The sequence below is a fragment of the Podarcis melisellensis genome (genome assembly GCF_964234715.1).
Source record: "Podarcis melisellensis genome assembly, chromosome: Z".
Taxonomy (NCBI): domain Eukaryota; kingdom Metazoa; phylum Chordata; class Lepidosauria; order Squamata; family Lacertidae; genus Podarcis; species Podarcis melisellensis.
In genome coordinates, this window is record NC_138547.1 from 48,431,850 (window position 1) to 48,447,589 (window position 15,740).

General features: G+C 47.9%; 2 protein-coding genes across 8 annotated transcripts in view; one reads left to right on the forward strand and one right to left on the reverse strand.

Annotated features, from left to right (window-relative positions):
* MBNL3 (muscleblind like splicing regulator 3) overlaps window positions 1–708 on the reverse strand; it is a 123,090-nt gene extending 122,382 nt beyond the window's left edge. For all 7 annotated transcript variants that reach the window (XR_014164633.1, XR_014164634.1, XM_081897000.1 and 4 more), the window contains exon 1: window positions 52–708. Coding sequence is in view for 1 of the 7 variants with exons in the window: in XM_081897000.1 (XP_081753126.1) it covers window positions 52–126 (75 nt within the window). In the remaining 6 variants the exon portion in view is untranslated. The remainder of the gene's footprint in view (window positions 1–51) is intronic.
* Window positions 1–15,740, forward strand: part of IL13RA1 (interleukin 13 receptor subunit alpha 1) — a 439,968-nt gene that overhangs the window by 306,565 nt on the left and 117,663 nt on the right. The gene's annotated exons all lie outside the window — the stretch shown is intronic.

The window sequence follows — 15,740 nt, forward strand, 5'->3', positions numbered from 1 at the left end:
GGAGGCGCAAGAAGACCGGGGGCGGGGAGAGGTTTTTGCTTCGCCGCTTACCTTACGCTGCTGCTGCTTCTCCTCCGCTGCTGCTGCTGCGAGGAAGGGGGTCAGCTCTCCGCGGCAGCGGCCCATAGAGGCATCGGCGGCGGGCCGGAGCGCAAAATACGCGGCGCGCGGTGGCGGCGGCGGCGAGAAGTTTGGGGCGGCTTCCTTGGCTTCGGGCTGTCGCCTAGCATGGGTGTCTCATGCATACCGCCATTTTAAAAAAGGAGGGAGAGAGGGAGGGAGGAAAGGGGGAAGCAGGCAGGCAGGAAAAAAGAAGCGCCAGGCGCCTGGAAAAATCATGAGATCTAGCAGCAAATCAAAGCCCGCCCCGCGAACAGGAGGAGCCCTGCACGGCCGGGCGGGGCAGCGGCAGTAGCGGCTCTCGGGGATGAGATGTCAAGGCGGGAGGGAGGGCGAGGCGAGGCCAGCGCGCCGGCCTCTTCCTGGCGCTGCAGCAGCGGGGATCCGGATTGCAAAGCCGGCGGCTCGCTCTGTGGCCGGCGCGCTCCTCCCTCGGCCTGGCTGGAGATGGTACGATCCGCCTGGAAAACGCCTCCTCGCCTGCCGGAGGGAGTTCAGCTGGCCGGGCGGGGAAGCAGGGCGTGAGGCAGCCGGCCAGGTGCCATAGCAACGCAGCTCAAGCTCCGGGATGGAACTAGCCATATCCCTCAGGTGAGTCTGCAACGATGCACCACCAAGCACCGTCTGCATGCAAAAGGAGAAGGTGTGGGAAACTGGCGGGGTGGGGGCATCACCTCGGCCTCATCTCCACAGCAAAAACGCACGCCTTGTGCGCAGACAAGCTCGTTGGATCAGGCCAATGGCCCATCTGGTCCTGCATCCTTGTTCCCATATTGGCCACCCAGATGCCAAAAGCAGGAGCCATGTACGAGGGCCATCCAGCAACTCGTATTGGCATCGCTGCCTCTGACTATGGGGGCAGAGCAGTGGCATCCCGGCAAGTAGCCATCCATAGCCCTCTCCTCCCTCCGTGAATATACGAGCATAAAACACACACAACAAAGGGACCGGGTAGCTGGATTTGGGGGCTGCTCAAAAAGACCTCCCCAGCCAGCCAATTATTATTGTTGTTGTTGTTGTTTATTGTGCCTGTTCCTATTTCTCTCTCAAGTTCATGGGCTGCTGCTAATCCACACTGGAAAGTGTGCCCCCACTCTTAAAAAGACAATGGATTCCTTACAGCCAGATGACAAAGAGAGAAAGACATGTGTCATGGTCTTGAGATGTCCCTAAAGGCCTGGGTTGCATGAGATATGCGAGATATGCTCAGCTGCCCAGGAATTCCCACATGTTTGCCCCAAAGGATACTCTGCTGGAATGCAGTATCAACAGGTAGTGTCTGTGGAAAGGGGCAGAAAGAGAGAGAGAATAATTTCAGGTCCCATGTAGGTGGTCCTGAGTTGTGGTACCATTAGTGTTTGTTTTTTAGATTCTCAAGCTTTTTGCACAAAACTCTCATTTCAAATGTTGAAAGAAAATGAAATGCATCAACCTTGCCTAGATTCCTCACAGGTGCTCAGAATGAAGCTGGATGTTGGAAGATTCAGGACAGGCAGAGGAAAGTCCTCCTTCTCACAGCGCAGTCAGCTTTGCCCCCAGGGGATGTAGTGATGGCCCCCAACTTGACTGGCTTTAAAAGAGGATTAGATAAATTCATGGAAGATGAGGCTATCAAGGGTTACTAGATAAGACATATTCATGGGCAGTTTGGCCCATATATCTGGGACCAAGAGCAGGCAGCTGGTGCGCATGAAACTGCCTTAAATTGGCCCATTTAGTTCAGCGATGTGTATTCTGCCTATCATTCTGTCTCCAGTGTTGGAGCCAGTATTGTTCGCATCTATCTGTCTCGAGAGACAATGGAGTGTACTCTGGCGGCTGAAGTCAGACCTCTGCCTTATCAGCACCAAAGTGACACCCCCAGGGTGCAAGGTGTCTGGAGGTCCTGGGCTGCCCAAACGACAAGACCCCTCCCTCTCAGCCTCACTGATATGGTCCAAAGGGAAGCAGAGCAATACGTTTGGCACCAGCTTGGCTGCAGGAGTTGCTGGAAGGAGGTGTGCAAGGCGCCCTCCAACCCTCTTAGGGACTCCACTCTGGGTTTGTGTAGGGTTCAGGTCTTAGCTATTTATTCTCCTGAAGATATCCTGCAGGGCAATAAAGGTTTAGAATCAGAGTTTTCCTTCTCCTAGATGGGATACTTCCCAGGTGGATGAGCCCCATCTGCCCCTCACTTCCCTCTACAGCACATGCACGTTGCCTTCTTGACCGTGGGACCCACTCTTGGTCTCATCCATTCCATCTGCCCGAGTCCCTAACTCACCCAGGGTTTGAGACCCATCAGGTGCCCTCACCTGGTTTAGCCGGCCAGTAGACCCACTATATTCCCCTCAATATCAATGGCTGGGAATCACAGTTGGGAAGAGGTGCTGTTGGCCTTAGGTCCTGCTTGTGGTCTTCCCCTTGGGGCATCTAGCTGGCCACTCGGAGAGCAGCGTGCTCCCATGGGCCTGATCCAGCAGCCTGTCTCTTCATAGGTTCTTATTACATTTTAAACAAAATGAATCCTGTGGCACCTTGGAAACCATTTTCATATTTTGGGTGGCACTGACTTTCATGGAGAAAGGCCCACTTCATCTGACACACAAAGGGTCCACAAGACATATATGTACATTTTAAACCCCAAAGTTTGCAAATTGTGAAGACTGAAAGCAATAAAATGCACAAGAGTAGTAGCAGAAGTCACCCATTCCTATGTTAAGGAAATGTGCACAAGATAAGAAAGATAAAGGTAAAGGTACCCCTGCCCGTATGGGCCAGTCTTGACAGACTCTGGGGTTGTGCGCCCATCTCACTTAAGAGGCCAGGGGCCAGCGCTGTCCGGAGACACTTCCGGGTCACGTGGCCAGCGTGACATCGCTGCTCTGGCGAGCCAGAGCTGCACACGGAAACGCCGTTTACCTTCCCGCTGGTAAGCGGTCCCTATTTATCTACTTGCACCCGGAGGTGCTTTTGAACTGCTAGGTTGGCAGGCGCTGGGACCGAGCAGCGGGAGCGCACCCCGCCGCAGGGATTCGAACCGCCGACCTTTCGATCGGCAAGTCCTAGGCGCTGAGGCTTTAACCCACAGCGCCACCTGCGTCCCGCCAAGATAAGAAAAGCTCACCCCAAAAGGATGAGAATAGTGAGAATACAGTCTTGCAGTGCTGATTTAATACCTAAAGAGGGGCAAAGGCAGTTACTTTCTTTCAGGTGAACAATGCCCACCCAGTCTTGATTGAGTCCAAATTCTACAGAACCAAATTTGCTGCTAAATTTTTTTTTAAAATATTTTTATTAGTTTTTACACATGTTAATGACAATACAAGACAAACACAAACATCAAAAACAGACAACAAAAATTGACTTCCCCATGCCTTCCCTTCGCCACATCCTTGTTTTACCATTTTTTCGAGCAACTCATCAATCAGTCTTTAGTTAAGTCCCTTTTGAATTTCCTTAAAGTTTAAGATTTACAGCTGTAATTCTTTGTTTCCTACCCCTTAACATCTTATCAGTCCACAATTTTACAGTAATTTTTTAGATATGTTTTAAATTTCCCCCAGTCCTCTTCCACTGTCTCTTTCCTCTGGTCACGGATTCTGCCGGTCATCTCTGCCAGTCCCATATATTCCATCACCTTCGATTGCCATTCTTCCAGAGTAGGTAATTCTTGCATCTTCCAATACTTTGCCAACAGGATTCTTGCTGCTGTGGTTGCATACATAAAGAGTGTCTTATCCTTCTTTGATACCAATTGGCTGACCATGCCCAAGAGAAAAGCCTCCGGTTTCTTTACAAATGTCCACTTAAGGACTTTCTTAATTTCATTATAGATCATTTCCCAGTAGGCCTTAATCTTTGGGCAGGTCCACCAAAGATGGTAAAAGGTACCTTCAGCCTCATTGCATTTCCAACATTTGTTATTGGGCAGATGGTAGATCTTTGCAAGTTTGACTGGGGTCATGTACCACCTATAGATCATTTTCATTATATTCTCTTTCAGGGCATTACATGCCGTAAATTTAACACCGGTGGTCCATAACTGTTCCCAGTCGTCAAACATAATGTCATGACCAATATCCTGTGCCCATTTAATCATAGCTGATTTCACTGTTTCATCCTGTGTATTCCATTTCAGCAGCAAATTATACATTTTAGATAAGTTTTTAGTATTGGATTCTAACAATTCTGTTTCTAACTTTGACCTCTCCTTCTGAAAACCAAGTTTCCTGTCCTGCTTAAACATCTCATTTATCTGACGGTAGTGTAACCAGTCTCGGCTAAATTTTATTTTAAGCAGTTTTACTCTGGAAGTTGTGCCCAGATTTAGAACTAAAGCCAGGTGTTTTCAGGTGCTCTTAAGCGAAAGGGTTTCAAGGCTTTAGAACAGGGGTAGACAACCTAAGGCCTGTGGGCCGCATCGCCTTCTCCATCCAGCCCGCGGATGGTCCGGGAATCAGTGTGTTTTTACATGAGTAGAATGTGTGCATTTATTGAAAATGCATCTCTGGGTTATTTGTGGGGCATAGGAATTCATTCATTTTCCCTCCCCCAAAATATAGTCCGGCCCCCCACAAGGTCTGAGGGATGGTGGACCGGCTCACGGCTGAATAAGTTTGCTGAACCCTGCTTTAGAAACATTCTGAGCACTCTCTAGGAAAATGACCGTTTCTGCCTATTTCAATGCCAGCAAGTGCAGCATTCATTCAGGTGGACCACACTAAGTGTTTTCTGAGTGGGAATGTACCTCCCCAAATTATGGGTACCTGGGTCAAGGCAGTCAAAATCCTGAGGGCCTGAAAGCTGATTCAAAAGCTAGTATTGAATGGAGTGGGTCTAGGCTTGAAATACACCAGGTACACCAAATTTCTAATACCAGATGACATGCAGCAAAATGGAATGCTGGAAGGAAGGAAAGAAAAGAAAAGAAAAGAAAAGAAAAGAAAAGAAAAGAAAAGAAAAGAAAAGAAAGAAAGAAAGAAAGAAAGAAAGAAAGAAGGAAACCACACACACCAAGAGACTCTGCGGACATCAGACATAATGAGATTACTCCTTGGTGTGTGTAGCAAACTGCATAGAATTCAGTCACTGTTTGGAATTCCTGTCCTGCGTAGGCAGAGGTCATGCAGGGACAGTCAGTTCCAGGGACAGCTGTTCCCTCTTCACACGCTGGGCAAATTAACGGATTCCTAGCTGCCCGCTTTATAGCTTTTTGCTGCTTCTAGGCAAAATGTTTGGTTTGTTTCTTCCAATAAATAATGCTGTAATGGTTCGGTTAGATCTGCCATGTGGAGCACAGGGTGGGTGGGTGTGTACCTGCAACTTTGTTTCCAGAGTTCCAGCTATGCACAAAAGGGCACACCATTTTGGGCTGATTAAGTGGGCTCTGGCTGCAAAATAGGGAGCAATAGTCTAAGCACGGTTACGGAGTTTGCAATTGGTTTGATGAAATGCTGTAAAGAGGGGCTTGAAATAAAGACTGAAAGCACAGGCTTGGGGTTGGTGGGCTGCAGGGGCCTGCCCGAAGTCTGCCATGCTTGGAGCTGGATCCTTTCAGAAATACAGGCAGTTCTTTTAACGATCTTCTAAATTGTCCTGGACAGGATTGCAGCCAAGCGTACCCAACCAGCTGCCCTCCAGGGGTTAGAAACACAGAATCATAGAGTTGGAAGGCACCCTGAGGGTCACCTACACCAGTGCAGGAATCTTTTCTCCAACCCCACGACCCGGAGATGAAGAGTCTCATGCTTTACCAACTATCCCAGGTCTGGACTCGCAACTTCCATCAACAGTCCAGCCAGCAAAGTCAATGGTCTGGAAAAGTAGGAATTGTAATCTTTTGGCAAGAACTTTGGAGATCCAGAAATGAATCTGCAGAAGCTCAAAACAGTAGCAAGGCAAGTGCAGGGTGTAAACCAGCGCCTAAATCAGAGCAGAAGGTGGGTTTCCCATACTCTTTCAAGCTCCCCATCTCTGCAAGTGACTATGTGACTGTGCATATAGGTCCATGGGATGGTGGTTATTTGAGATGAATTAAGTATGCAGCATTCACTTAATCTCAATACTGAACACTGCTCTGGAGTCCTTTCATAGAATCATAGAGTTGGAAGAGACCACAAGGGCCATCGAGTCCAACCCCCTGCCAAGCAGGAAACACCATCAGAGCACTCCTGACATATGGTTGTCAAGCCTCTGCTTAAAGACCTTTCTGGTCAAGGGAGCTAAGGAATACTTTAAATAATAATAAAATATTTTAGGCACGATATAAATAATAAGTGGAAAGGTGTCCCAGATCAATTTTACTCATACAGTGTATATACTGCTTAGCTACAATAGTTTCTGAGCAATATACGAGAAATACAATACAGAAAAGAGAAATATCAGTCAGAATGATAAAAGACTTCAGTTGAAAGGTCTTCAGGAATGCAAAAATATTTAGTAGGTGCTAGAAATTAAACAAGGAGGGAGGGGCCTCAAGTGGAAGGGAATCCCACAAAATTGGGCCCCTAATATTGAATGCAGGGCCCCTGGTGGGTACGGTAGGCATTTTGCAGGCGGTAATGCTTCTGAATGCCAGTCTTGGGGGGGGGGAAGGAGGGGAAGGTGCTCTTGTCAGGTCCTGCTTGTGGGCTTTTCATTGGGGCCACCAGGATGCTGCGGCCTTTGGGCAGATTCAGCAGTCTCCTCGTGGGCTCTCATGAGTCATGCCTCCAAGCCACGGGGACCACGAACAACAGCTCCCCCAAAGCCCTCAGCAATTGGGCAGGGTTATAGGGGATCAGGCAGTCCTTGAGGTATCCTGGACTCAGGTTGTTCAGGGCCTTGTAAACTAATGAAGGTAAAGGGACCCCTGGCCATTAGGTCCAGTCGTGGCCGACTCTGGGGTTGCGGCGCTCATCTCGCTTTATTGGCCGAGGGAGCCGGCGTACAGCTTCCGGGTCATGTGGCCAGCAAGACTAAGCTGCTTCTGGTGAACCAGAGCAGCGCACGGAAACTCCATTTACCTTCCCGCCGGAGCGGTACCTATTTATCTACTTGCACTTTGACGTGCTTTTGAACTGCTAGGTTGGCAGGAGCAGGGACTGAGCAGCGGGAGCTCACCCCGTTCTGGAGGTTCGAAGCTCACCTTCTGATCAGCAAGTCCTAGGCTCTGTGGTTTAACCCACAACGCCACCCGGACTTTTATGTTGGCCTGGAAAGCTAGTGGAAGCTTTTGAGCGCAGGAGTTAGGTGCTGATGACAGGCTGTGCCTGTCAAAAGTCCATCTGTAGTTTGAGGGCATTTCTTGCAACCCACTTGCTTAAAGCTAAACAGATTTGGGTCTGGTCAGTGCCTTGATGGGGGACCACGCGGGGATCCCCTGCCCCACTTTAAGCCACCTTGAGCTCTGTTATGAAAGAAAAACGGGGTGTAAACATTTTTAGGTGGTGCTGGTCTACTTTTTATTTTGGGGGCGGAGGTATTTTTCTTCAACATTTCAATTGTTGTGAAGAATTTATTTTTATGGCAAAATAATAGCTGTTTGCCTGTTTTGAAGAAACTGCATAAAATATAAATAAATAAATGGAGTGACTTTGGGTCCAGAAAGATGGCTTATACTTATTTAAAATTAACTTCAACGGTGAAAGGGAAGTTATCCAATCTGGCCCTGCCCTGTGACATGCTAGAGACCCAGTGGGGGCCTAGTGGTTAGAGTGTCAGGCTAGGACCTGGGAGACCAGAGTTCAAATCCCCACTCAGCCACATGGGCCCCCTTGAACTCCTTGGAAGAAAGGTGGGGCAGAAATGCCACAATAAAGGAGGAACAACCATGGAGAAGGAGGGAATGCCGTTGTTCCTCCTGGCTGCACCGTGCACGATCCTTCATGACATCAAGGTCCCGTGTGGGCATTTTGTTTAACTGCGAATAAGAAGACCATTGCATATAATTACAAGAGTTCCGCTTCCTCAGGGGAGATCCACCTGGGAGCACCAGCCATGTTGCAAGGCCCTGCTGAGGTGTAATCAGCAAAATTAAGACCAGAAACAAACACGGCATGTTTGCACAGGTGCCTGTGGTGAGCACCAACAGTTTGACGTAGTTCCAGTGAAGGAGGAAAACCTTAAGGGGCGGGGGGAGAGACACACAGAGAGAGCTGTTGTGTTTCTTCTTGGCACCTTCTGCTATCCTGGGATAACAGTCCCTTAACTCATTTCAACCTGTGCTGTGTCATTATTGCAAGGCTCCAGAATGACCTAGTTTTCAGGGACACTTGGGTGTGGCTTAATGTCTAGCAGCTGCTGATTCCACACTAGCCGTGTAGTCGTCCGCATGAGAGCCAGAGTTGGGCCAGGATTGCAGAGACCTGAGTTCAGATCTTTGCTTAGCAGGGAAGCTCACTGGGTGACACTGGGCTGATTGCAATCTCTCAGTCTGACCTACAAATAGCAAACAACAAATTACATGGTTTGTGGTAAGGGCAAATTGTGGGGAAGGAGAAAAGCATGTATACCACCACAAGTTCCTTCGAGGAAGGGTGAAATATAAGTGTCATAAAATAAATATTTTGCTCACTCCCTCTTTATGGACAATCTGGAGGATACTGTTGACAGCCTCCCCACCCAACCTGATTCATAGTTATTTCTCAACCACCCCTGTTCATCCTGAAACACCAGTTGCATCACCAAACTGTCCAGTGCAAACAGGCAAAGTGTATGGAGGCTACTGCAAGTGTAATTAAAAGCTTCCTCCTCAGGAGGGAAGTTTGTTTATTTTATTTATTTATATCCACAAGACTTTTAGACAGCTTGATTAAATAAAAACCTCAGAGTGGTTTATTTGCAAAACGGAATAAAACCTCACAGCTGTTTACAAAATACCTCCCTCCATATCAGATGCTTGTGTTTGATTGCCATTTTGCAGTAAAAAGGACCAGGAAAAAATGAGTTGTAAACATGCCATACTTTGTTTTTAAACAAGCATTGCAGGGGGCTGGACTAGATGACCCTTGGGTCCCTTCCAGCTCTATGAATCTATTGTTCTAAGCAGACAGACAGAAAGGTTTACTCCCACAATCTGTAGAAAGAGAAGCAGGATCAAAGAGATAAAAAGCTAGGCAAAGAAGAGGCAGGAATCAATTATGCCATATACTGGTGCTACATCAGACCTACTTAAATGTTTGAATCTCATGAGATTCAAAGGGCTATTCAACAGAGTGAAAGGGGAAGAAGGAATATTGGGTTGCCCTCTCCTGTAATACTAAACTCGGGGGGTCACCCAGTGAAACCACTTGGCAGAAGATTGAGCCCTATTTGCACACAACCAATAGTTAACCTATGGAACTCACTGCAGGAGGAGCGTTCAACCCAGTGCTGCCAGCCATAATGAGGTTGCCTTACCAAGTCAGACCCTTTGGTCATCTAGCTCAGTACTGTCTACACTGACTGGCAGTGGCTCTCCAGGGTTTCATGCAGGGAATGACTTCCAGCCTCCCTGGGGAGGCCATTTGGAATTGAACCTGGGACCATCTGCATGCAAGGCAGATGCTCTCCCTCTGAGCGACTGCACCATTTCATTGCAGGCGCATGCTCCCATGTGGGCGACTTTATATGTTGCCCCTCCTACAAGACCGATTTCTGAAAATGCAATATTTACCACCCGAAACTGAAAGTGGGCCCAGAAGGATGTCCTGTGAGCTCCCCCCTGACGACTTTTGCTCCTTATTTCTGCTTCATTTTATCCAGATGCTCCGCAGGGACTTAACTGCCTATTAGAATAATTTAGGTTATTTTCAGAATCTAATCTGAGCAAACAAATTAAAGCATCCAAACCCTTCATTAGTTCTCAGAGAAATCATTGCTCAAGTCAAGAAGGAAGGCAGAGGCACGGCCAGTCCTGGCCCAGCAAAGAGGCATTTATTAATTCCCCGCCTTTTGAACACGGGGAGGGGCTTGGGAGAAGGGGCCTCCCCAGGGAAGAGCAGTAATAGACACTCGTGATGGGAAAATGCATTTGCTCATTTGACGTTTAAACACACCCTTGCCACCTTTTAAAACCCAGTCACCTTGAAGTAACCCCTCTTCTTTCTTTCCAATACGCCGGCAGTTTCTTTTGTGATTCTGTCTCACTGAGCTGCATGAATGCACTCCTATATTTTTTCCTCAAGGTCCCCTCTGTCCTACCATTATATTTATCAATATTGTACTTATAATATTGGCTGGCAGCAAACCACAACAGCAAAATACAGCAGCACAGACTTTGCACTAGAGAGGCACCACTGACCCACATTGCTGCATGAGGCTTCAGCCCACAGGAACAGCTCTGTCTGGAAATAATCCAGTCCCACTGGATTATATTGAGAAATCTGGTGGGTGTCCAGAAGAAAAACACACATTTATTTCTGCCTTGCATTTTAGCATATAAATTGTCCCAAGGCAACTTGCAAGTTAACACTGATGCACACTTTAAAAAGCAAACATGCACACACAACAAGTTACTTGTAGTTGATACGGTGCCCCTCTGGATGGCAAGGGCTAGAGCTCCAGTCAGCCCCACCGAGCATGGCCAGTGGTCAGGGATGATTGATGGGGTTTGTATTCTGCAAACATCTGGAGGTCTTGGGGAAGGTTGTAGTCAGTGGGATCCTAGCGCAAATCTCATTTAAGCCACGAACTGACTCCTTGGCCTTATGAGTAGACCTATCTGCCACCACAAGAAATGGTATGGTTGCGGACATATGATTTTAAAAGGAAAATAGGTTATTAGTCCTCATGGCTATATGCTTCCTTCAGGATCAGAGGCCGCATGCCTCTGTTGTTGTTGACATCCATCTGTCCTGAGTTACAATGGAGTGTGCCTCCAGTGAATCACTTCTTTAATAAAGCAGAGCAATTTAAATTTGCAGTGCCTTGATTTACATCAAACGGAGGAGGCCTCTGTGTGCCATCCCATGTCTCTGAACACCAGTAATAATAAGATTTTAGTTTACCAATTTTATTTATTTATTTACCCTTGCATGTGGTCCCCATTGGTTTCCTCTTTAGTGCTAAATTGGAACAAACAGCAATTCACAAAGAACCCACTTGCTTTTCATTCTGATTCAGTGCTAAAGAGCAGGTTTACCTAGGGAACAGAGGTGTGGATAAATCCTATGTCTAACTCTTTTAGAGTCATATTAATTGGTGACTGTCTAGTTTTACTGTGAGCTACATAGAAAAGGTTCCCATCCAAGGAGCTGCTTGCACCCCTGCATTGCTTCATGAATGCTGCAGCCTCCCTGGGTTCCAGCAATAGAATGACAATAAATGCCAGGTCTGTGGTGGTTCTGATGAAGAGCAGCTTCCACAGCTATCATACCCAATTCATTAACATGTATGATGGATCAATACAGGTAAACCATTCTTATTTTGAATGCCTGGTTATTTACACATTTGGGATGCCTCAGTTGCAAGAGAATAGAGCCCTCTTTGCCAAAGTGCCTCTCACTGGGGAAAACCCAAACAGAGAACAAAAAACAAATCCTCCACAGATCAGCATTAGTATGTCTAATGTTTGAATAGGAAAATACTTGCGATAGAAGAAGGCTTAGCTACTGGAGGGCAGCCTATGCCAAACTGGCAGTATACAGATGGTTTGGATCAGGGGTTGGCAACCTAAGGTCCATGGGCCACAAGTGGCCCACGGGGGCCGTTTTACTGGCCCACGAGCTGCCCCCAAACTGAGCTGCCCGATTGGTGAGTCCCTGCATGCTGTGCTAAACCAGCGCAGCGTGGAGACTCGCTTCCGCGGTGTTGGAAATTGCATCTGTGCAGGTGCTGGAAATCATGTCTGCACAGAGGCAGACACTGCAAATCATGGGCCTGCGTGCGCGCAATCTGGCCCACAGAGAGATCTCTGCTGGAGTGAACCGGCCCAGACAAGGTAAACCTTGCCAACTCCTGCTTTGGACTCCAGCTCCCATCTGCCCCAGCCAGCCAATGACCAGGGATAATATCTGGATGGCATGCAGTTGGGGGTAGTTGTTCTAAGGATGGACCCCCAGGAAGACTTTTTCCAGGGGCTTTGGATTCCAGTTACATCAGGGAGGTGAACAAGCTGGATCTGAATGCCATTGCCCCAGCTCAGAGCAATGGATTTTTGTAGGAAATCTGCCTAGTAGGTATGGATTCAAATTCATTTGAATGGCTTGCAACAGAGGAAATTGCTTCCTTAAATTACAACCCTAGGTAAAGGGTTACGCTTTGGCTGTGTTGATGTGCCAAACAAACCCATTTTCTCTGCTAACATTCTATTTATCAATCTAATATTTATGAGAGTTATTGTTAGCAACCACAAAAGAGAACAATGCATGTCAATTGTGTGGCAGCAGTGCTGCAATTTATCTAATAGGACTCAAGGGCACAGCACCCACTAAACAACTTTGCCTAACTGTCTAGAGTGCCTCTACATTTGCCTACATGTACAGAAAACAAGGCACCCCTTAATTCTGCAGAAAGCTGGATAGAGAAAAGGGTTTCCATTCTCTCTCTTACCACTAGAAAGAAAGATTTGGGGCAGATAAAAGAAAGGACTTCTTCATGCAGCACAGAGTTAAACTGTGAAACTCCTTCCCACAGGAGGCAGGGATGGCTTTGAAAGAGGATTAGACAGATTCACTGGCCACAATGACATGCTCTGTCTCCATGGTCAGAGGCAGTGATGCTTCTGAACACCAGTTGCTGGGAGCCACAGGAGGGGAAAAGGGCTGCTCTTGTGCTTGGGTCATACTTGTGGGTTTCCTATTGGGGCATCTGGTTGGCAACTGTGAGAGCAGGATGTTGGATCGATGAGCCCTTGGCCTGATCAGCAGGCTCTTCTGATGACCTTATGTCCTTAAAGCTCTGCCTATCAAGGAAGCAAGTGAAACACCATTCTTAATGGACAGGTCTAGCCTAAGACATTTTGGCACCTGAGGTGAACCACAAAATGGTGGCCCCTCTGGCTAGGGAAGAACGGGTGAGTCAACCAGAGAGGGAGTATCAAATTAACCTTACGTAACAGTTGAAATAAGGGACGCAGGTGGCGCTGTGGGTTAAAGCCTCAGCGCCTAGGACTTGCCGATCGAAAGGTCGGCGGTTCGAATCCCTGCGGCGGGGTGCGCTCCCGCTGCTCGGTCCCAGCGCCTGCCAACCTAGCAGTTCAAAAGCACCTCTGGGTGCAAGTAGATAAATAGGGACCGCTTACCAGCAGGAAGGTAAACGGCGTTTCCGTGTGCGGCTCTGGCTCGCCAGAGCAGCTTTGTCACGCTGGCCACGTGCCCGGAAGTGTCTCCGGACAGCGCTGGCCCCTGGCCTCTTAAGTGAGATGGGCGCACAACCCCAGAGTCTGTCAAGACTGGCCCGTACGGGCAGGGGTACCTTTACCTTTACTTTAACAGTTGAAATGGGAACCAAAGGCTGTCACAGGGGGTGGGGAGGGGGCTGCTTTCAATCGTGCTGTGTGGGTGCAGAGCCCAGGAGACCCCAGAGGGCAGCCCCAGGCAGGCATAGGCGTGTCTTCAGCCCCCTCAAAAGCCAGTCTCCAAGGAGCATACCAGCACTGACACCATGGCAGCGGTGGCAGCAGTGGGCAGTGCATTCTTTGGAGGCTGGATCTGCTGTCTCTGTAGATGCTGCCACCGGAGGCGCTTGCCTCAGCTTGCCTCATGGGCGGGCCAGCCATGTTAACGGGGAAAATAGTGAATACAACAGACCTTGGTGAAATAACTGCTTGCAGCTTTCACACATTTATCCTGATCTAAACAAACAAGCTGCTATGGTGACTTATCAGGAGGTTCCTTCCACACTGTGCAGGAACTAGTGCTGCGTCATTCACCCACGGGGAACGTCTGCTGTCAGTTATGAGACAGCTGCCATTCCTGTTGTCTTCCCCATTAAAAACCTTCCTTCCAATATGCTCTTTAAGCAGAGAACTCTCTCAGTGCATTGGCACTGGAATTGTTTTAAGATATTTTAATTGTGCTTTTATTGCTTCGTTGCTTGTTGTTTGCCCCCTGTGCTCCATTGAGAGGAAGGACAAGATACACATTTTAACAATAATAACAACATCTATGACGACAATGGTGGTGATGATGATATACTGCTTGGGGACCATTGGGTGAAGGCTGCTTTGGTATTTTTTGTTGTTCTTTAAATATATATATATAACTCTCTTGAAGTTTTGCACAAGCGATCTCAAGAGCCAGGCACAAATGCTCAGAAACAAATGAAAACTTCATCAGTATTTCTGAACCAAGAATAAGAATGTGAGAAGCCTCACTTTGTGGTTGCAAGAGGCACTTGTCTCTTAACTAATTTACACCTGCCTTTCTCTGTCTCTCTTTCTCTCAGCAGGGAGACAAGCAGGCACAGCTGGCTTTGTGGAACTGGTTCACACCTTGTTGTGGCCACAGGCAGATGAATGGCTAACCCCGATGTAAGGTCAACTCTAAAAATAAGAAGAGCAGCTTGGTGTGGGCCTTTCTGCAACACACACAACAAGTGTTGCTGGCTGGGTAGGAGCCACAAGTGGCGGAGAATGTGCTAGACGTCCTGGTGTGTTCCTGATGCTGGGGAGAACAGCCAGAGAGCCAAACCCCTGTGGAAGCCAAGCACTCATTTCCAATAGCACACTGTGCCACTTGGGCCTTTGTTGGGATGTGCTTGGACCTGGCGGTGCCTCTCGGTTCAGGGACTATCTGTGGCCCAGTCTGGAGTCGGAGTCTGTGGAGCAGTTATGGGCATGCGCAGCTGGTGCTGTGCATCAGAAGAACAACTTCCACAACAACTGGGGGAAAGAGGATTGGCAAGCCAAGCACATTTTGCAGGGTTGTCTGCATAAATTGTTCCGCTCCTGTAGCAAGATTGTGGAGCACTGTCGGGTGGGGATGAGGGGCTGCTTAAGGCATCAGAGGAGCCTCAGTGCTACCTACGAGGCAGCCTCTGAAGGTGGTTTGAAACTAATGTGAGTTCTGATCACACATGTAAAGCACATCCTCCTCTCCCCTAACTGAAGCTGTAGTTTGTTTAGGGTGCTGGGAATTGTAGCCCTGTGAGTGAACTACAGTTTCCAATATTCTTTGGTGAGTGGGGAAAGGATGTGCTTTCAATATATGGTTGGTTCACAGCCCTAGATTTACAAACTGGAATGGAGTGTTATTTATTTAGATTTTATGTACTGTGGTGCTTAATCATCATAAACAAAAACCCTATAGTGGTTTGTATAAGACAATATAAAAAATTATAAAATATAAAAATTTAGCTCATAATACACCTGCCCTGGATCAACTACACCTAGACAGCTTGTGGGTCCATTTTAAAATGTTGTTTCTTTCAACCTTTAAAGCCCTTCACAGTTTTATTCTCAAGGGATTGGAAGGACTGCCTTACATTGGAAGGACTTAGCCCAGGAATCCCCAACCTTTGCCCTCCAGATATTTTGGACTACAATTCCCATCATCCCTGACCACTGGTCCTGTTAGCTAGGGATCATGGGAGTTGTAGGCCAAAACATCTAGAGGGCTGCAGGTTAGGGGGTGCCTGACTTAGCCACACATTTCAATAGTGTCACCTGCTGACTGAGGTGAGGCATGCGGTTACCAGAACTGGGCCTTCTCAGTGGTGTCTCCCTATTTCCCCCAAAA